The 20,711-nt window shown below is 49.8% G+C and overlaps 1 protein-coding gene across 2 annotated transcripts in view; it reads right to left on the bottom strand.

Annotated features, from left to right (window-relative positions):
- PANK4 (pantothenate kinase 4) overlaps positions 1–20,711 on the bottom strand; it is a 42,402-nt gene that overhangs the window by 8,576 nt on the left and 13,115 nt on the right. Inside the window, exons 7-18 of one of the 2 annotated variants that reach the window (XR_003852837.1) lie at positions 17,016–17,197; positions 15,555–15,636; positions 14,857–14,957; positions 11,406–11,561; positions 10,345–10,457; positions 8,437–8,524; positions 7,414–7,565; positions 3,016–3,071; positions 2,568–2,569; positions 2,141–2,210; positions 1,862–1,966; positions 776–876 (exon numbers count right to left, since the gene is read on the bottom strand). Coding sequence is in view for 1 of the 2 variants with exons in the window: in XM_029578382.1 (XP_029434242.1) it covers positions 776–876; positions 1,862–1,966; positions 2,141–2,190; positions 3,016–3,071; positions 7,414–7,565; positions 8,437–8,524; positions 10,345–10,457; positions 11,406–11,561; positions 14,857–14,957; positions 15,555–15,636; positions 17,016–17,197 (1,186 nt within the window). In the remaining variant the exon portion in view is untranslated. The remainder of the gene's footprint in view (positions 1–775; positions 877–1,861; positions 1,967–2,140; positions 2,211–2,567; positions 2,570–3,015; positions 3,072–7,413; positions 7,566–8,436; positions 8,525–10,344; positions 10,458–11,405; positions 11,562–14,856; positions 14,958–15,554; positions 15,637–17,015; positions 17,198–20,711) is intronic. The other variant, XM_029578382.1, reaches the window with a different exon arrangement.

Raw genomic sequence — 20,711 nt, 5'->3', positions numbered from 1 at the left:
CTGACACTTCAAACACGCGCTTCAGTTGCATCTCCAATTTGCAGTCCTGGACGTCCTTGAGCATGGTGGACCCTGCCACCAAAATTGTAGTCTTTTTAGCGACCGCAGAAACCTCTATATCCACCTATGGAGTCTTAAGGCGGTCCAAATGCTCCTCCAACAAGGGATAAAGTTTTGCCATCGACGACCTTTAAGCCTGCTTCTGGGGAATCCCATTCCCGGCTTATCAGCTTCTGAATCTTTTTAGTTACGCAAAAGGTGCTGGGCGTGTCCCGTAGTCCATTCAAAACCGGACTGACACTCTCAAATCAGCTCACAGAAAAACCAAGAGAAAAACAAAGGGTACTTCCCTGTATGGAGCCAGTGATACACAGGAGAGGTCTTCAAGTTACCCAGAGGGAGCCAGTCCCCTGCCTATCAAGGTCCCCTGAACAGCGGGCCACAGCAATCAGGGGGGTATCTAAACCCCTTGGTCGCCCAGCTCAACCCGAGGGATAGCCCAGAAAATGGAACCTAGCACCTCAGGGAGCAAAGGTCCACATGAAATCTTCCACGTCTCCACTCTCAGTCAGGACTGCAGGTAAGTAGCTCTATCATCTGCTGGAGACAGAGAAATACTGAGGGACTGCAGGTTGCACGCTTGGTTATGTGGCAGTGCCTCAAGTCTTTGTTCTCTGCCTCCATCTGCTGGTAGGGATGCATAAACCCATTGGAAATACTGGTCTGGACTGATCCAGGTATGTTCAGGAAACATGCAGCGCATGGCACCACTTGCCTTATGACTGGATCCATTGCAGCTATCCGTTCTGTGACGATCAAGGACTCGTTGTAGGTCACATCATTCAGTGCAGGCCCCGAGTTACAGGCCAATATAACCTGCAGAGCAAAAGCACCTAGTAAGTCTCAGCCAGCGCTGCCACTTCATTTTACATGCTCATTTAAACGCTTGGGCGAGAAGGGGGGCATCAGCATGATTTCTATTCACAAAATAGTGCAGCCTCTCTCATGCTGCCTCTCTGGGGGTCTCAGCTCTTTTCCAAAAAGGATCGGTACCGCGAAAGTGAAAGGTACAACGCCTTCGGTGTCGATTTGATCCTGGGTCTCCTGTGCCGATCGCAATATTGTTTTGTATTGCAGTTCGGTTACCTGTCCACAAGGACCTGAAACCGCAGTCAGTCAGAGGCTACAGAACCAGCCACTGGCTGCTCACAGCAGTGTCCTCCTGACAGTGAAAGGCATGCATCGGTTTACCTAAATACTCCTCTGCACCACGACAGAGTGCACCTTATCTTCTACATTCACCAGGGCTTCTCAGCCTCCCGGTCACCAAACAATGGCTGCACCTGGGGTGGAACGTGGCAGGTCACCTTTATCCTAGAATATGCACAGGAACTACAGTCTCTTCTCAGGCCTTATTTTAGCACAGTCGTCTGGGGAAGAGCTTAAATAAACTCCAGGAGATGCCACAATCAGTTTGGAGTCTGAATTTTTACAATGTGGTGCTTTTCATTCCCCACCCCCAAAAAAAAGGCAGAAAGAGGTGAAAAAGTGGTAAATGACTTGTTATTTTCTTCCTTAGGGAAAAAGGAAGCTGCAAGTATTTTAAGCATTTAGTCAGCACAAAACCAGGAGTCGGACTCACTCCCAGGTAACTCCTATTTCTAAAAGGGAAAAGATACATGGAGCACCTGCACGGTGCCCAAAATCTGGGACAGTTTTTCATCTTTCAGTGTCTTTTTCCAGTATTAGAGAACGACCAGGATTGGCTGACCGTGTTTCTGGTGGCGGGGCGAGCTGCTTTAGGGGGGTTTTCCCCAGCAGCCTCTCCCTATAATACAGGATGTAAAAGCTGAAGCAGTACCTCGGTACCTCGGGTGAGGAGCTCGCGGACGAAAGGGAACACTCCCAAGATGATGTCTATCCCACTGTTGTCTACGAAAATTAAGGCACAGTTGTGAGGTGGCCCCTGCAAGGCAAAAAGCAGGCCAGACGGTTTTATATGGACCACGTGAGGTGTTTTGTTTTCTTTTTTTTTTACACCTGCAAAAAGGAGTAGCTAAGGGCTACAGACGCTCATAAATAAAGCTACAAACGGCCACAACCGCCATGAAAAGGGAGCCTTAAGTGATTCCCGGCCTACCTTCAAGCGTTCGATCCACTCGTAATAGGAATCCACCAGCCAGGGTCGTTCTGTGAGGGACACAAAGAGACTGCGGCTGGTCAGAACATGGTCTAGGATATCCGATACAAAAATACAGACAGGTCATTAAATGTACACCACCAACTGCCGACTCTTTATACAGGGGAGGGCTGAAAAACTCCAACCCCCTCTCCTCCCCCAGTTTTCCGCCTTGTCCACCTTATTTTTGCCCTACAGTTGGTGTGCAGGAAGCGCCAACTACATTTCATGATCCAGGCACACGGTGCCACATGATCTGTTCACGCAGCGACGTGGACCCTGTGCTTACAATCAGGGCTGTCACGCCGGTAGTGGCATCGCAGACAGCTCGGCCACTGGTCCCAGTTCCCAAAACATCTCCCCCGCTCCTGCAGCGAGAGGCCACCACCACTAGGACTGTGCAACTGAGAAGACAGGTAGGGCCTAGGCTGACCCCCACATTAAGATCTGCATCCTGGTCCGCAGAAGCGAAGTCAGTACGGTAAACTTCTATTTATCTGATCAGTCCTTCCCCAAATCTGGCCCACAAGGGATCACCTACCACAGAGAGGCCTGGTGTGCAGAACAAATACCCAGGAAACATTGGGTGTAATACCCCAAAAATATCAGACCTGTTGGGCACACAAGGATCAGATTTGGGGTGCACTGCGTTAGAAAACTGACAAATCATTTCTTCCAGATTTGGGAAGCTGGCAGGTTCCACCACGTGTGGAAGAGCTGCAGACTACGAGGGAGCAACCCATCCACGAGCAGCAAACTGGCCCAGCGACCCCCCCCTTCCAGCTCCCCTCATTCACAGCACCTCGTGGGCACCTTAAATACCTCCCATTTCATACCTTGCAACTTCTTTTTTGCCTCTTCAAAGCCAAACGCTGGATTTGTTTCAAGAACTCTGCAGTGTAGAAAGAGAGGGAGAGAGAGAGAGGAAGGGATCTGTTTAAATTCTGCTGAGAAATTGGTCTCCAGATCTGGGGTTCTGACATGGAGCCGGGCCTGGAGGAGTTGCAGACTGTAGGGAAGTGAACGAAGGATGCCGGGCAATCAAAAGCCTTCCTATACTGAATGCCACAGCCTCAAAGGTGTTAATGAAGCTCCATTAACCTGGCGTCAGCGAGCACCTTCCACCCAAAATGAAGAAAGGCGGATTTTCAAATTTAGAGGTCAATTTTCAGAACTTTCCAGCTGGGTAAACAGATGTGTATTTAAAAAGCAGGCTTGGAACTGTCTTCCCCCCCCCCCCCCCCCCCAACACGTGCAGTTCACAGGGGCAGGGTTACATCCCTACTTGTACCTGGAAAGCACCTGCCACAAGGGAAAACACGCGGGCAGTGCATACAATGACCCCCTTAATATGTTTCAGATATCCGTGTTCTGTCACCTCTGGGGTGCAGGGGAGGGGGAGGAATATATTATTAATAAGAAAGGAATAAGGAGATCAAGAGCCACCAGCAGACTCAATCAGCACAGTTAGAAATCACCACAAGCGTCCATGTCCTGCTTAAAAAAAACTGTCCACAGGATACGCTGCTCTATTTTGGCCCAATTCGGGTGACTTTATAAAAAAAAAAAAAAAAAGAGTTAACCACCAGGTAAGAGCAGTCACGCAAATCCAGAAGGTAAAGAAATTAAATAAAATTGGGTGCCTGCCCATAATGGCAGCGAGGGGGAGGCTGCAAGCGAAGGTAAAAGAAGGAAGCTGAACCAGGCTAAACTCCAAATGCAGAAAAACCCCCCCATGTTCAGCCAGCGGACGAGTAAAGTTACACTATTCAGCAGGGCTTCCCCGGATAAGTCCAGGAGAATGGGACACGCAGGACAGACTTATCCACGTGCGCTCACCAGCTACACTTCAGCCCCGGCACCTGATGGCCTCCTGCATTGCCTCTCTCTCTCCAGAAAATGTGTTACCTGCACAAAAAAACTTATGCAGCTGGCGGGGGAGAAGTTTTCAAATCTCGGCTTTTGTCTGGGTGACTCCAAGAGTTGCGCAGACAAAAGCTTTGCCCTCTTAAAAACCCGGAGGCACTGTGCGACTCGCTGCCGCGCATACGCGGCTCTCAATGTAAACGTGCTCTTGATATAGTGGGGTTGATATTCAAAGCTGGCCGCGTAAGTAGCTTCAGCCGATCAGAACCAAGCCGGCTAAGTTAAGATGTATATTCAGCGGCTGAATATACGCCTATATGTGCACACTTCGCTGGATAAGCCTCCCCGGTTACGTTTAGACCTGCTCTATGGGGCGTTTAAGCTTAGATGTAAACTTATACAGCTAAGTCCAAATATCGGTAGTTAGCCGGCTAACTTGCTCCTCCCCCGACCCGCTCAGTACTTGTAACTTTTAGCCATCTAAAGGACTCGTGTAGGTGTATATTCAGTGGCTGTGACTTAGTCGCATGAGTGCCACTTATCCGGCTAAACAGCGCTGAACGCGCTTGGACTATCGGGCCCAGCGTTCCTAACTGGCTCCATGCTTTCAGCACAGGTTGATCCGATCCTGCTTTTGCCTGACTGCGTGCAGGGATGTACAGTTCCAAATTCGCTTAAGAACAGCAGGGCCTACAACTCCACGCATGCAGTGCAGGGGGGTGGGTACCACCCAGACACCCTGAAGCCAGCTGGCAACCCTAATACCCAACATGTCGAAATGATGCGCCACCAATGGATTATGCTATGAGCAACACGGCCAGGGCCCCGCCCCCGCACTTCCACATCACCCACCCCTTCCAAGTCACATTACTCTCCCCCCAACTGTGCACGCCAGGATTACACATGCACACTTCATCCGCCTCCTCAAAAATCCTGCACTTCACGAGAAAGGCCATATGTTAGGAGTGGAACCATGGAGGAGCATATTTCACAGATGATTTACTGCCCAACAATGGGAAAAGATGCTGTGCACGTCGCATTAGCAGTAGTCAAAAAATATAACAAGGAGCAGATTGAGAAGATTAGAAAAACTATTGAGACCTGCCACCTGCCATACAATGAGAGAAGAGAAGCAGGCATGCAATGGGAAGAGGTGTCCTGCAACGTCAAGAGAGACATTAGCAAATCTTCAGATCTCCTCACACCTGGCTCCTTCTGTCACTTTTTTTTTTTATAATCATGGCTTTATGTTTAAAATGCTCCATGTGCTCTCCCCCCCTCTGCTGCTCTCACATCATCTTTCCTCAACAATAAAAGTGTAAACTTCTAGAAGCTGTGCTGACCCTGAAGCTTCTTCACGATTCAGAGATGATGCGGGGGCCACCGAGAGCCCCTTGTCCAGATGTCATCGGGACTCGGGTGGGGTTGGGTCCAGGGGCTCAGCGACCCCCATTAGATTCCCGAATTTGGGCCTTCCCTGCCCCTGGGTCAGCTGTGGACGCAGTGTTCACAGCCCATGTGGGGAGCAGGGGCTCGCGGTCAGGGTGGCCGAAACTTAAAGCCCCATGACACAGGGAGCCGGAAGGAGCCCTGGCGCACAGCTCCCAGCCTTAGCAAAGCCCAAACTAGGAAGAGCGGAAGGGATAAAGACTCCCCAGGTAGTGGGTGAAGGAAGGCTCCTGGCACCAGAATCCCGATTCTGAGTGAGCTGGAAGGAAGGCGAAAGGAGGGAACGAGCAGAGCAAAAGATCAGGCTTGTGTGCTCCTGACTTACCCTGCTGCCTGTACCTTTAATTACTAATAAACAGCTTTCACTTCCCTTTATCACGCTTTACAATATTTATCATAGCCATAACATTGGTTATTGCTCTGCAACTCTCCTCAGCTGATTTGTTCTTGCTGCCATCCTACTTTTGATGGTTATCTCAGGATAACCAGGACTAATAAGAAGGCAGCCACAGTAAGAGACGGGGGGAATCTTAAGGAGATGCGCCTGAAATATGTAACAAAGTCTGGTGGCCCGGCTGCTTTAAGAAGGAAGACCCTCCCCGGAGATGCTTACAGTCAAAGGAGCAGGACATCTGTACCAGAAAAGTGTGACTTCCTGTATGAAGCAGAGCCTTGTGCTTCCTCCATGCATTTTCCTGCTGATCAGGGGCAAATCCCTTCAGCTCCTGTTGCCTCGGGTGCCTACACAGACTAAGCTGTTTGGGAAAAGGACATTTTGTACCTGAAAAAAAATGCTGTAAGCCACCTTGAGCTAAAACTGGAAAGCTGGTCTAGAGATACAAAGCATTACTAAAAACGGAGACCCTAGGCCTCTACCCAGTTTCATTCCTGATGCATGTCAGAGACCCCAGGGACCCTCTCTGCATGTCCCAGGCTTGCTTGAATTCTGTGGGAATATTTTTTCTAATCTTACCCTTGAATCTACCTCCTTTGAGTCTCGTACCATGGCCTATTGAACTAGAATGTCCTTTTAACCTGAAAAATGAGGGCAGAGGTCCCTGCAGTCCAGTTCGCAAAGTTGCACTACTCATTTGGATCGGTTACAAGCACCATGTTAGCAAAACAAAAATGAAAGACTGATTTTATATTATTGTTCCTCCTGCTTGTTTGGATTTCCAGCTCAGTCTGAACCTCCTCTAGGCTGAAACACAACCACCAGCCTTCGTTCAACACTGCCCAGAGTTGCCCCTACAACCCTCACCATGACACAGCATGCGCACGCACACACACACACACACACACGCGCGCGCGCACACACACACACACACCCCCACACGCGCGCACACACACACACGCACGCGTCAGTGAAAATCCTCGGGACGAGAGGCGCACAGCAGTTTCCTCTGGAGCAGAATGGAGCCCAGCACAGCAAAAGCTGAAGCTACCGCTCCTGAGGGCTGCGATCTCTGCCTCATCCCCAGCCCGGAAGCCGGGCCCAAAAATCCAAGCCAGATCTTGCATGGGAGGACAGATCTGCGCGTCACGTTGTGTATTCCCCTCCCAGTTCTACTTCAGTTCAGTCAGTGCAGCGACCACGCACCAGAGCTCCTTCAGGAAGCTGCAAGCACGGGCCCGACCTCCTCCCACTGTCCTGGTGGCCGCCCCATCATCCCCGGCTGAGACGGCATGGCAGAGTGCAGCAGCACCACGACCCCCCAGGACAGCACTGGCACAAGATCACAGCCTCCTGTGCTCAGCCCGTACAAGGTTTCATTTACTCTAACACTCTTAGCCAAACAGTAAGCCTGGCCGTCCCTTTCACACTGAGAAACGGAAACCTCTAGCGTTGGGGTCATGCAGCTTGGGAGGGGTGGGGGGTACTGACAGCTAAAGAAAGAGATTGATTTTATTACACCTACTCTGAGACTGCTTTTGCTCCCCAGTCAAAGACATTACCCGCCAGAAGTCCCTTCACCAGAGCAAACTGCCGAGCCTCCCAGTCTAATGCAGCCAAAGCCTTTGTCACTTTTTGGAAACATTTTAGTGCTATATCATTTTCTTTCTGTTTTACCTGCAAAGAAAAATAGGGAGACAGGGGTATTACAGATAGGAAGGCGGTCACCCAGCGTCGGCCATCGCAATCATTGCCCACTTGGGGTTCAGGGCCTCCCGTTGCCTTTCTGAACGGTTAATGGGAGTGAAGGGGAGGGACTCGGCGACCTCGGGGACTCAACCATGGAGCGGATTTATCAGAACCAAAGTTTTTCTCATCGTCTGAGGATCTTGAATGGCGGTGGGGGGGAGGGGGGGTTGGCATTTGGGCCCTGAAGAAAATGCTTTGTTAAAATTTGCTCCAGAGTCTAATGAAGTTGCAAGGAAAAAAAAAATGGATTATGGAATGAGAAAGCTTGAGAACAAATCAAAAAGGGCATTTTGCTGTAGACGCTGGCAGGAGACAACATTATTAAATAATAATAATAAAAATCTAGCCGGGATTTTGGTAGGATTAGGGCATGGTCCAATGTGCTCTGCGAGACATCACAGTCTCTCATTCCCAGGCAAACCTTTATACGATAATAATAATAATTATTATTATTAAAACGGGGAAGCCAAGATGTGCAAACAGAACAAAGCCTCTGTGGGTTTTCAGTTTCATTTCTACCAATTTTTTCACCCTTTTGCATGGAAATTTTGCCGTTCCTAAGCTTAGGGTCACCTCCAAGAAATAAAATGTTTCTTTTCTGAACCGACCTGTGCAGCGGGCTGGCTGCTCCCATGACAGCGCTGTGCAGCGTGACCTTACCTGCAGCCCTAGGATGGGGAGGGGATGGGGGGGTCAGGGGCCCGGAGGTGAAGGCAACTGGCAGAGACGCAAAAACCTACAGCCAAGCAGAGCTTTGAGCTTATCAGCCCGTCCGACCTGGAGGGTGAACTGATCTTACCTTGCAGTACGGATCCGGGAAATTGAATTCGTTTAAACAATGTTCCCTTGTATCTAATAAACTTCGAACTGTTAAAGATCCATAGGCACTGAGGAGGAGGAGAAGAAGAAGAGAGAAAAAAAAAGGTTTAGGTGCTTCCGAAAAAAGAAAAAAATGCTCTAACAGAATTTCAGATTTTTTCATGTTCACTTCATTTTTTTTTTTCAGCAAAAAGGGATGAAAGCCCATTAGACATTGTCCTTGGACAGTTTACTGCTGGGCCAATAAAAACGGAGACCAAACTACCCCTAAATTAGCACCACTGAGAGACACTAGGCTTTGCACCTCCACCATCTGTGGAGACAGAAGAATACTGGCAGACACTAGGTGGCACCTCAGGGGTATAGGACAGAGTCCGCAAAGTCTTCTTCTGTCTCCATCTGCTGGTGGGGAGGCAAAACCCAGCTGTCCTGGACTGATCCGGGTACGTACAGGGAACAGACAATTTAGGGGCGGACGCTCCCTGCCAGCGAGCCGGCGTGCCACCTAGGCAGGAGCAGGGCCACAGGCCGCGTGCCGGGATCAACAACGCGCGTACTTTTACCCGGGCACTCGTAGCTGGTTTTCGGTCGGGGGAGGCAACAATGCACGCAGTTTCCAATTTTCAAAGCAACGAGCCTTGCTTGTTAGGGAAAAACCACCCGGTGAAGAAAAAAGCAGGCGCAAAATGTCTGTGGGGGCACCGCGTCCCTTTCAGAACCGGTGCGAAGTCCGCAGGGAAGTTAGCTGTGCACTTTGCCACAGTGCGGGCAGGCTGGGAAAAGTATCCGCTGGCACTGAGGCCTGATTGCCGAACAGACAGACAAGACAGACAGCCTGGCACATGGTGCTTGCTTCATTATTTATTTTACTGTAACTTAAGCAATAAACCCTTCTGGACAGCAGTTAAGACCCAGTCTGGATAGATTTCATCTCTTTTAAACTGTATAAGGCTAGAAGTTAGCCAGATAAGTAATGCAGTTTTCAAAAAATGGTGAGTTAATAGGCGTCTCACACACACACACACATACTCTGTCTCTCAAACACATACATAACTGAGGGGGGATATGATAGAGGTCTTTAAGATCATGAGAGGTCTTGAACAAGTAGATGTGACTCGGTTATTTACACTTTCGAATAATAGAAGGACTAGGGGGCATTCCATGAAGTTAGCATGGGGCACATTTAAAACTAATCGGAGAAAGTTCTTTTTCACTCAACGCACAATTAAACTGTGGAATTTGTTGCCAGAGGATGTGGTTAGTGCAGTTAGTGTAGCTGTGTTTAAAAAAGGATTGGATAAGTTCTTGGAGGAGAAGTCCATTACCTGCTATTAAGTTCACTTAGAAAATAGCCACTGCCATTAGCGACGGTAACATGGAATAGACTTAGTTTTTGGGTACTTGCCAGGTTCTTATGGCCTGGTTTGGCCTCTGTTGGAAACAGGAGGCTGGGCTTGATGGACCCTTGGTCTGACCCAGCATGGCAATTTCTTATGTTCTTATGATTTATTGCTATAACAAGCTTAAAATGTCTTTGCTTTAGGGTCCCTCCCCCACACGCATTTTTTTTTTTAAACTAACAGCAGCTGACACCACCACTTTCAGATCCCATCTGGCTGTTCCACTGGGAATGTAAAACAGCACAGCCTTTCAGCGGGCACAAACAGCAGATCCTCTTACTGAACTGGAAGGCGGGTGAGAGGGATCTTCCTTTGCCCAATGCGCAGGGAGCTGCAGACTCTGACGTATGCACAATTAAATCCAGACTGAAATCTCCCCCTCAGGTAATGGGCAGTGCATCTCGCTCTGCCAGCTCCTCCTGAACATTTGGTTTGGAGGGCAAGAGGCTCCTACACACAGGCTCACTCTCACCCGGCACAGAACTCACAAAGGCTGGTGTCTCAGCGTCTGCAGCTTGTTCCAGTACTTCTGCCGAAACTTCTCTGCCCGATCCTCCGCGTCCACCAGGTCCGGCTGACTGGCGGTGGCCCGCTTCACCACCTGGCAGAGGGAAGAAGCACAGCCGCTACAAGCGCCAACTCGCTCCGCCCCGCACGCCCACCCCACCCAGGTGAAGTGAGGGTTGGGGGGTGAAGATGTCAAACTGACCGGGCTGCTCTGCTGGGCCTAAGGGTCAGAGGTTACGTCATGCCTTCTCTGCAGAGACTGCCAAAGTGCTGCCAATCCCTGCCAAACTCCGAGGATGGTTTCAGTGCTGTGGGTGCCCGAGAAACGGGACCAAGGCCAGCAACCGGTTTCACAGAGGGCCATTTGCCAGCTCTCAAGATGGTGACGGCTTTCTGCCGCCACCGGCCTGAGCTGGATCCGTACCGGCGGGGCTGGAGGCGAAAGGCCTCATCGCCGAGGCTTGTGCCTGCTGGGTGACGCTGGATCACATCCGTGCTGTGTGGCTCAGGACTCCCCCCCCCCCCGCCCCCAGCACCGGCTCTCAGGCTCACGCAAAATGATTCTCAACACCAGGGGAACACCTTTTACTAAGTAATAAACCATTTTAATACCCCCCCCCACAGCCCCAAAAACCAAAATGAGTTGATAAAAGCAGCTCAGCTTTTAAGTGAAGGATACTCAGCCACACGGTGGGGCTAGGACACATGAAACAGAGGGGCCATGCAGGTGGCTGCGTCAGAGGATACCACATCGTACCAGCTTTCTGGCGATCACAAAAAATGCTGACTTTTCAGGTTGCTTGTGAATTATTTGCCCTTAAGATTTCTAGCTCAGTTTACATTTGAAATTAAAAACAAAAAACAGGAGAACATTTTTTTTCCCCCCCCACTCATTCACCACTGAGCTGAGAAAGTCTGATCAGGGAGTTACGGAGCTGTCACAGACAATCTGAAAGCAGTATCTGACTCAAAGGCCACGGACACGCTAATCTAGCAGAGTCCCAGAGACACGGGGCGATCATTACATTCCTTAGGCACTTACCCCATCCAATGCCTCCTCAAAGCAGGTCAGCCAGTACTCCCTGGCCAGGGCATCCTCTGTCAGGTCAACGGTGTCTGGGATGTAGGAGGACGGGTCAAAGAGCAGGGGGAGGTTCACAAGCTGACGGTCCAGGCGGTCCATTTCTAACATGTCAAACTGAAAGACGGGACAGAGAGAGATGGTAATCCGGCATGCTGGGGGGAGAAGAAGGGGTTAACCCCCCCTGCGAGCTGCTCTCTGCTGCCCGACTAATGAGAGGCAGGGAAAGCTGGATCATGTCACTGTGACATCGCAGCAACTGTGACCTCAGAGGAGCTGAGCGGAGCGCACAGCGCGCGCAGGGCGAGTTTCTTCAGGAAAGCGCACGGTCACATAAGATAAGACTGCCACAACATGCTCGCAGCCAGTGATCCCAATTCTCATAAATCACAGCCGCCAGAGGGAGGGAATGCAGGCCGGCCCCAACCGACGCACTCGGGTACCCGCTGTGCCGACTGCCAAAAATGGAAACAGCGTGGACAACAAATACCACAATGCACTGGGATTCAAGCTTCAAACCAAACCAAACCAAAACCCAACTCATCCAAAGTCTCCCGCCAGAAACCGGATCGCTTGGCAACCTAGCCCGCTCAAGCAATCAGAGGCCTGTCGCAACCACAGGCGTCTGCGTGCGCTTCCGTCTCTTATCAGGAGGCCCTTCTGTGATTGTTCCACTCTCAACTACCAGAGCCTCAGCAGCTCAGAAACCCCCGAGGAGCAGGAGAGATGCAGTCCTGCACGTAGACAAAACAGTTCTGGCTTAATCCGAACAGGAGTGGGACCAGCATAAAAAAAAAGTTCAAAACCAAACAGAGATGGAGCAGAGAGGGGCAGCACTTAAAAAAAAACTCCTGAGAGGGAGGGAGTCCCAGCCGTAGCACAACCCCTGCTGGCCAGGTTTAGGCTCCTGGAAGGAGCTGGCGTGAAGGGAGAGGGCACCCAGATAATACGGCCTCATGCCCAAAAGGAGAAGGAAGGAGTCCTGCCCTCTCACCCCAGCCAAAAAGATGAGAGTTCAGCAAGCGGTTTAGAGCCAGCGGCAGCCACGATGGGTGGAGGGTCCACGCTCTTAAGTTGCAGGCAATTAGTGGGGACCTCTGACCAGAACCTGGGGTATTAACGCACGAAGGAGAACCTCAAAGGTAACCAGCCCGGTATAGGGCAGGACACTTGAGGGGGGAGAAGGTGGTTTTGTAAGCATCAAACCCCATTACAGTGCACGGAGGGACAGGGAAATTCTTGGGGCGGTGATAAAAGGGAGGTGTTATTGCTGAATAAGAGCGGAAGCGAGGCACCGCTCACTTTGGTACGACTGCTGCTGTGGAGGACCATCATGGTCACTTCCATGTGAGGCTGGGGACTTGGCAATTTCTGGGATGATGCTTGTAGGGGGGGGGGGGGGGGGGTCTCCAACCACTGCTCCTGTCCAAAATCCAACAAGCATCAGTGATGGCTACAAGTCCCCTACCACCAGGGGCTCTGGATGCTGCCTCCAAAAACATCCCTAGCCCCGGCTGGCCTGATAAACAAAAACTCAAGTCTGGGAATCAGATCCGGGTTTCCAACACAGCACTGCCACTGGGCCATGAGGTTAGCCCAAAACTGGTCCCTGAGAGCTACAAACAGGATTCCCCCAATACGTATGCACGTCTCGCAAATCCCTCTCCTACATGTTCAAACATGAAATCCTGAAACCACGCCAGTTTCTGGCTCTCAAGAACCAGATTTGGGGGGACCTCGGCTTTAAATAAACGGGGATGGGGGAATGGGTGAAAAGTCTGCCGTATTCTGGTCACTGGGTCCCTTTCCCTCTTACAAGCAAAAAGGTCAGGCTGAAGCACCGCTGGAGCCCAAACTGGTAAGAGTGCGGCAGAGTTAGTACAGGGGTTTTTCCCCCCCATTGCCTGCGATGGAAGAGCTCGGCCTGTGCTGGCCTCATCTCCATGAAAGGCAGAAGTCGGCAGGGGCACCCCAGGGCCCGTCTGCATACTTGTGGCGGCGGCAGCTGCCACGTGCGGGCCCCTGTGCAACTGCCAAATTCCAGGGCAAAGCCGCTGCCAAGTCAGGGAGGGCGCATGCTCGCCATGCATTCATCACCTATCCCGGGGATGCACCACTGCAAATTAAGCAGGAGGTGCTGGGGGGGGTCTCATGAATATTCAATGTGGCTGGGGGGCGCGCTCAAGTGGCGCACCCCCCTCCTGTGCCCCACAAAGTGCACGAATAAAACAGAGCAAAATGCAGGCAGCTACTTACTGAAAACTGAAGAGAAAGAAAAGCAGAAAATATGCAAGAAAGGAAACAAACAATAAGAAGCGCGAGAGGCATTAGAGTGGTAAATCAGTAACAGCTGAACACAAAGTGCCGAACCCCCCCCCCCCCAATGAGATTGGAATCCGGGTCTGCGGTGCAGGCAGGGGAGGCCTTGGGTTTCACGGGTGGGAAGGATTTCATTTTTAACTTTGTGATTTTATTTATTTGTTACCCGCCTGGCTTTTTTTTTTTACACTACAAGCGGTACAACCAATTTAACAAGGAGATTAATAATCTCTCTTAGGCATCTCCCCGACACAGCAGCAGCCACAGGCTCACGCCGACTGATGGGGGGGGCGAGCTCTCCGCTCACTATCGCTGGGGCGAGGAGAGCGCAGGCGAGCGTCACCCCCACCGGCAGCCGACGGATGGGCGTGGCCGCCGTGAACAGCACCATCACAGGGACAGGGCCGAGACCGGCCTGCACGGCCCATGTTCTCAGCTCATGCACACGGAAGGGCTCCTGCTCACACCGTGCGCATTTATTCTTTAGATGGATAAGTCAGAGAGACACATGATAACATAGGATAAATACCAACGATAAGGAGATTAGATAAAGATGGCTGTCAGGGCGGTACTAAAATACCGTTTACAATGCAAAGTGCAGCAACACCCCAGTGTACTCAAATACAGAAAGGGTAGGGGAGCAGCAAGTCAAAGCACTTCCAAAAAGCTTCATCTATTTTACCTAAGAGACTGAACAGAAACCAAGAAGGGAAAGGCAATGGCAAGCAAGGCAGATAAGCATGAAGATGTGCCCAAAAGCCAGAGGATTAATACACAGGTTGTGTGTTAAAGCACTTATGGCCTGTCTCGCTCTCATCACACGATGAAGCGGCAGCCTCGCCGGGGTGGGAGGAGCCGCCTCTATTTCCTGGGTCGGCCGCAAACATCCAAACCAAAAAAAAAAAAAAGTCCACCACCTTCGCGTTACTCCCGCACCGTAAAAAGCGCAGCCAGGGGGACGATGCCCCGGGCGGGACAGCGTCACCCGTGACACGGCAGGGCTGACCTTTTCACCGGAAAGGAAGGAGAGACACTGCGCCGAGGCTTTTTGGAATTAGGAAGTTACGGCAGGCTTGCCCCGGGTCTGACTCACCGTGCCACTCCGGGTGCGCTGCATCGGGAAGATGTCGGGGGAGGTGCTCATGAGGCCGGAGCTCCCTGCGTAATTCTCTCCCCAGCTGTACTGGTTGGGATCTACGAGAGAAGAAAAACAGCACAATGAAATGCAATCCACCGTCTCGCCCCGCTCCGAAAACCTCTTAAAAATCTTCACAAATGCTCGCAGAATAAAAAAGTCGTTATTTTTCACCCAGGTTGTGGCAGCCTCGTTTCAGCTGCACAGCACGTTTTAGGCTCAAGGGGGCGGCCGTACGTGAAAAGGGATAAATGCCACATAAAAATGGATCATGCAAGTGAAAACCGCCACGGGATTCATTCAAAGTTTGCCATTTCTGGCACAAAAGTTCTTGCTTGTGTGTTTTTCCTCTGTGTGAAAGTGGCATTACCCTAGAGCCTGCCGGACATTAAGGAGGAACTTTTCAAAGCTGTAAAACCCAGTTTTATGCAGGCAAACGGGCTTTGAAAATGGTTGTGGGCTTGCACGCCGTTTTGTGCATCTGTCTGCGCGCCCTTCAAAGAGGCATTCTGGGGAAACCTTTGATCTGTACGTTTGGGGAGAGATCTATGCCCAGTCCCGTCCCAGCCTGCTGTGAGCAGATCTCTCACTCTGATCCCAAGTATTTACCCCCTCCTCCTCCTGCAGAGCGGCAGAACCGTACATCAGCAACTTACTGTCCTCCTCGGCTCCTTTTAAGAAGGCTCCTATGGCTCCAAGGTAACCTTCGTGCCGGAGAAAGAGAGCATGGACTTCTCCCTGAAATGAGAAAGAGACAGCCAGTGGCAGTCCTCTCCCATGCAAGAATCCACCCCCTGTCCACCCGCACCCCCCCCCCCTAAGCGGTGTTAAAGCGATGGAAAAAAAAAAAAAAAGAGCATTATAAAGCAGTATCCAGGCTGGAAAAGAGCTGGGCATCTCCTAGAACAGCAAACCAAATACACATTTAAAAAAAAAAAAAGAAGGAAAAATAAGCTACAAAATTCCATTTTCAACTAAAATAAATAAATAAATAAATTCCAACCTTGGGGAGGGCAATTTTTACAGGGGGTTTCAGCAGTAATAAAAGGAGTCACCCGGGTACATCCCCATAGGTGCGCGCTGCCCAGCCTCGGCAGGTACGGGTGGGCACGCTTTTAGCCGTGGGAGAAAGGGGGCGGGCGAGGGAAGGGACATGGCAGGGATTTTGTTCTGAAATCCCCACCCGTGCTTTCCTCCTGTTGCGCCCATGGAGTTCGCTTGCCTAAACAAGAATCCCATGGGGCATTTCCCTTCCATAACTGGTTTGCAGGTCTGCGGACGGTTTAAAAAAAAAAAAAATCACCCCCTAAGATCTGCAATGCGGGGGCTTCTACTTCAGATGGTTTCATCAGAACAATACAGAACAGACTGGCAGGAACGAGGATCCCCTCCCCCAAATCTTCTACTTTCTCTCCCTGGGAATTAGCTGCCAAGGAGATGGTCCTGCTTAGTCAAGCACCGCTGCTCAGCTAAACCGAAAGCCAGACAGCACAGACAGCCCTTCATGTCTCTGAAGGCAGCGCTGAGCCCAGCCACCTTGTCAGCACAGCATTCACACTTAATTGCTGGCCAGATGTAGAAACTGTAGCTAGGAAGTTCTCCAGGGTGAATACCTCATCCCTGGCTCTCTTTTCACAGTAAGGCAGCGCTAGTAAGCTTATTGCCCTTCATGGCAGGGTCTCGAGTACGAAACAGGGAGTCCCTGCCTCTCAATTGCCGCGTCCCTAATGAAAGGAAAACTGTTTTTAAAAAAGTTTAATTTGACTCTGAAATCTCCAGAGGAGAGAGTGACTGCCTCTTTATGAGGGCAGCATCACCCGGGCAATAAAGGACAAAGTTAGAGGTCACCAAGTCCACCTGCCTCCATTCAGGATCATCCCTGTTCTTAACAACCTCCAATAACTAAGAGCCCACCAGGTCTCAAGCCCCTTACCCCAGTGCTTAATTGCCCCTTAGATTTAGAGAGCATGGCACCACTAATTGCATTTTAGCACTGTCCTTTTCTACTTGACAGACTGGGAAGCCATTCCAAAATGCTACACTGCTGACACCGATTTGCAAGAGAGACACAAAGGCGTTCTTGAGGCTTATAAAACTTAAGAACTTTCTGCGGTCACCTTGGAGAAAAAGTTAATACTGTAGGTGATGGTGTGCATGGTGACAGGGTGCCCTCGGATGAAGAAGCCCCCAAAATAAACCTGCTGCAGGTCATGCTGTCTGGCGTAGAGACAGGCCAGCTGCCCAATGTCGTTGCTGATCATGTGCAACAGGCTCTTGCTCATATCTTCTTTGGAGAACTCTGGAAAACAAGATGAACAAGTAAAAGGCTCCTTGGGTTCTGTCCTGCCACGGCTTAAATGCTTCACTTGCAGATCCAGGTTTAAACCCTGCTCCCTGTCAGAGATGCCAAGCAAGCTGCTCAACTTCCTTGTATTCAGACACACAGAGAGTGTGTGAGCTCTTCTGGGAAGGAACCAGGATGGTATATACATTTGTAGCATATAGGATTATTAAGAATGTAAATATTCATTTTCCTTTCTGGAATACCACAGATCAGTCCAGACAAGTGGGTTTTGCATCCCTACCAGCAGATGGAGGCAGAGAACTAAACTTTGAGGCACTGCTACCTATCCAAGAGCCACCTGCAGTCCCTCAGTATTGACTTGTATCCATGCCAATGTAGAGGGAAAGAAAAACAAACACTCTGCAACTCATATTTCTCTTCTAGGGTGAACAGAGAACTCAGGGTTGGAGACCCCTGAACTGGAGCCTTCACAGGCGAATAAGGAACTGCAAACTGACTAGCTCACGCGATTCAACATATACACGCGGAAAGCTCTGAATTACCCGCATCTCTAATCCCCCCAGGGACCTCTGCAGCAGGCCCTGCCATTCTGGCAACTCTCCCCTACTGTCGCCTGCCTTAGAGGAGATCCCCTCTCCCCCCTCCAAACACATCGAGGCTGAATTAAGCTGGCTGCACCACAAGCTGCATGCCTTGCAGGATCCCCCCCGTGGAGAGAAGTCGTCACCATTTTTCCTGCACACGTGGCCTGATCGCAGTGCTAAGCGGTTAATCAGGCCCGCCAAGATGCACAATCGCAGGAGTACTGCCACCAACGCAATCCACCCTCTTCAAACTGCTCCGGACCCTGGGGCTGACGAGGGCCTGACATTCTCACTCCCCACAGCACTTTCAGTTGCCACTGAAGTCTCACATTGCCTGACAGGCCTTGCAAGCAGAAAGCCTAGACTTTTTTTTTTTTTTTTTTTTAAATTAAAGGCACAGCTCCCTTTCAAGAGAAAACAGTCACTGAAGAGATATAGTTCCCTGAATCTGGACGAAGGCAGTGGAGAGAAGACCACGGAAGGAGAGAGGGAGCCAGACCCCTGGCTATCAATACCTCCGGATGCTGCAGGCAGAGATCAGACAGGGATTACCAACCCTCCACTCGCCCGGCTCTACCTGAGGGATAACCCACGAAGGTGCCCAACACCTCAGAGAGCTGCTCTTCTGATCACCTCTCTCCCTCTCTATTATTTTTTTCAGTTTCTCTCAGACTGCAGCTTTCCACCTCTGCCATCTGCTGGAGATAAGAAATACTGAGGGACTGCAGGAGGCACTGAAAAGTTTTTATTCTCTGCCTCCATCTGCTGGTAGGGATGCAAAACCCACTTGTCTGGACTGATCTGGGATATGAACAGGAAGTTTGATAGTTCTGATTGCTCTGGGATGATTTTAAATGCATACAAAATATTTTTCAAAAATAAAGAATATTTTACTGATGATGAACTCCCAGCAGCATAAGAATCTAAGATATAAAGTGGAGCAAAACAAGTGTCATATTTTTAACACTGCACTGCTTGTTCAGAAGATCCTTCACTCTCTTTAAAATTTGGTAAAGCTTTTACAAACATTTGATATACGGTTTACCTCTACTAGGGACTGAGTTAATATATTCATATTGCCTTCAGAAATGAGACTTTTTTTTTTTTTTTAATTTTGCTGTTAGTCTGTCATTCTTTCTTGCGGTACACATTTATGTATCTAGAGATGTGCATTTGTTTTTCCCAAATTAGGAAATTTCAACGAAATTCCCCAATTCGGCATGGTTCGGAGGAACCGAAAAACGAATGAGATTTTTCTGAAATTTTGGAAAAATGTTTTTCGTGTTAGTGTGCACTAACAAAAATTGGGCCCCCCCCCCCCCCACCGAAAAAAAAAACCAAACCCGAGACGAAAAACCAAACGATGCACATCTCTATATAATGTATCCCTCACGAGGGTAACTTTATAACTCCCTGCACAGAGGTACATTGTACATGCAGAGACTTTACTGAGGATTTTCAACCTGAGCCTATGTCCGCTCCAACTATCCTCGGGTAATTGGCCCGGCATGCGAGAAGTTACACCTCTGTGGAGGACCGGCCTTCTGAAAATCAAACCACCACTTCCAAGTGCACACGCCGCAGTCTTTCTGCGCACACAGAGCCCGGGCTGCTTCAGGACCGCAGGTTACACCATAAAATGACTTCAGAGCGATTCGCTCTGAAAAATTATTCCAGCAGAGAACTCCCTCCCAAATAGGAGTTGCACCCTCGTATTTGGGAGGGAGTTTACGTACAAACTTCTCAAACTGAAAAGCATGCACCCCCACCCAGACTCCAACTCTGCTTGGCGTGAAACCAAATTTCATGCACACTTTCACCCATTCGGACCTCGGGGAATTTTGTGACCAGCCCTGTCCGCGTATAAACCGTGATTTTATGCCTGGCAATGGCTTTGAATGCTACCCTACCATACGTATCTTGCTATTGCGATCCACTGACAGCAAGATTTCTTATGCATAGCAGAATAGATGCAAATTGTACATAAATACAAGAAAGGGAATTTTCCTTGGCAGGTGGAGGTTTTATGTAAGAAGTCAAACCTGCCTCGTACTGCACCTAGGAGTACGCCATGAATTATAAAGGAGTTTCGGCAGTTCTCTTAGAAAAACAAACATTCTAATTAAATTTGATTTTTATTCTGCTTTCCACGTGCCTCAGCGGATTATATTCAGAATTGTAGCAGTCCCTATCCCCAAACGTAGGGTCTCATTTAGTAGCCATTTTCCCCATAGACACAGAATAGAAGAAAAGCCTAAGGAAATCCGGCCTTAAGTTTACACACCCAAGGAAACGAAGGCTGAAGGGACTTGCCCAAGGTCACAAGGGGCAGCAGTGGGATTTGAACTCTGGTTTTCCTGCTCTAACCGCTAGGCTACTCCTGCACGCCACTTTTCTTAAAACATTTTTCTTTTGTGTAATTGCATGGTTAGCGTTAATGTTATCTGTTTATATATATCAGGGACTTTTTTTGTGAGATCTAGGACCAATTTCTTGACATTATTTATTTATCTACAGGGATTGGCATTTCCACTAGCTGGCCCCTAGTCTATGATCTAAGGAGGACCCATGCTCCGTACTCAAAAAAAGAGATGAATTACAGCTTTTAAATTCTGTCCGAAATAAATACGAGAAAGTTTCTACAGGAACTAACTGAGAAGTCCATGAAACTTCTTCTGTATTGTCAGATCATCACCTAGAAGCGGTCACTGGCTGCCTGGGTCCTGAGGACTGGGCTGACAAATCCAGTTTTCAGAACATTCCCAATGAGTGCACATGAGATGCGTGACCAGAAGGTTGGCAATGTTAGCCCTGGTTTTCAGGATATCTACAAGGGATAAGCAGCAGGCAGGTCCCCATAAATGTGTCACTGGCTGCCTGGGTCCTGAGGACTGGGCTGACAAATCTAGTTTTCAGAACATTCC

The sequence above is a fragment of the Rhinatrema bivittatum genome, chromosome 15 (genome assembly GCF_901001135.1).
Source record: "Rhinatrema bivittatum chromosome 15, aRhiBiv1.1, whole genome shotgun sequence".
Lineage (NCBI taxonomy): Eukaryota > Metazoa > Chordata > Amphibia > Gymnophiona > Rhinatrematidae > Rhinatrema > Rhinatrema bivittatum.
Note: the sequence above shows the minus strand (reverse complement) of the source record. Positions and strands in the feature narration are given on the sequence as shown.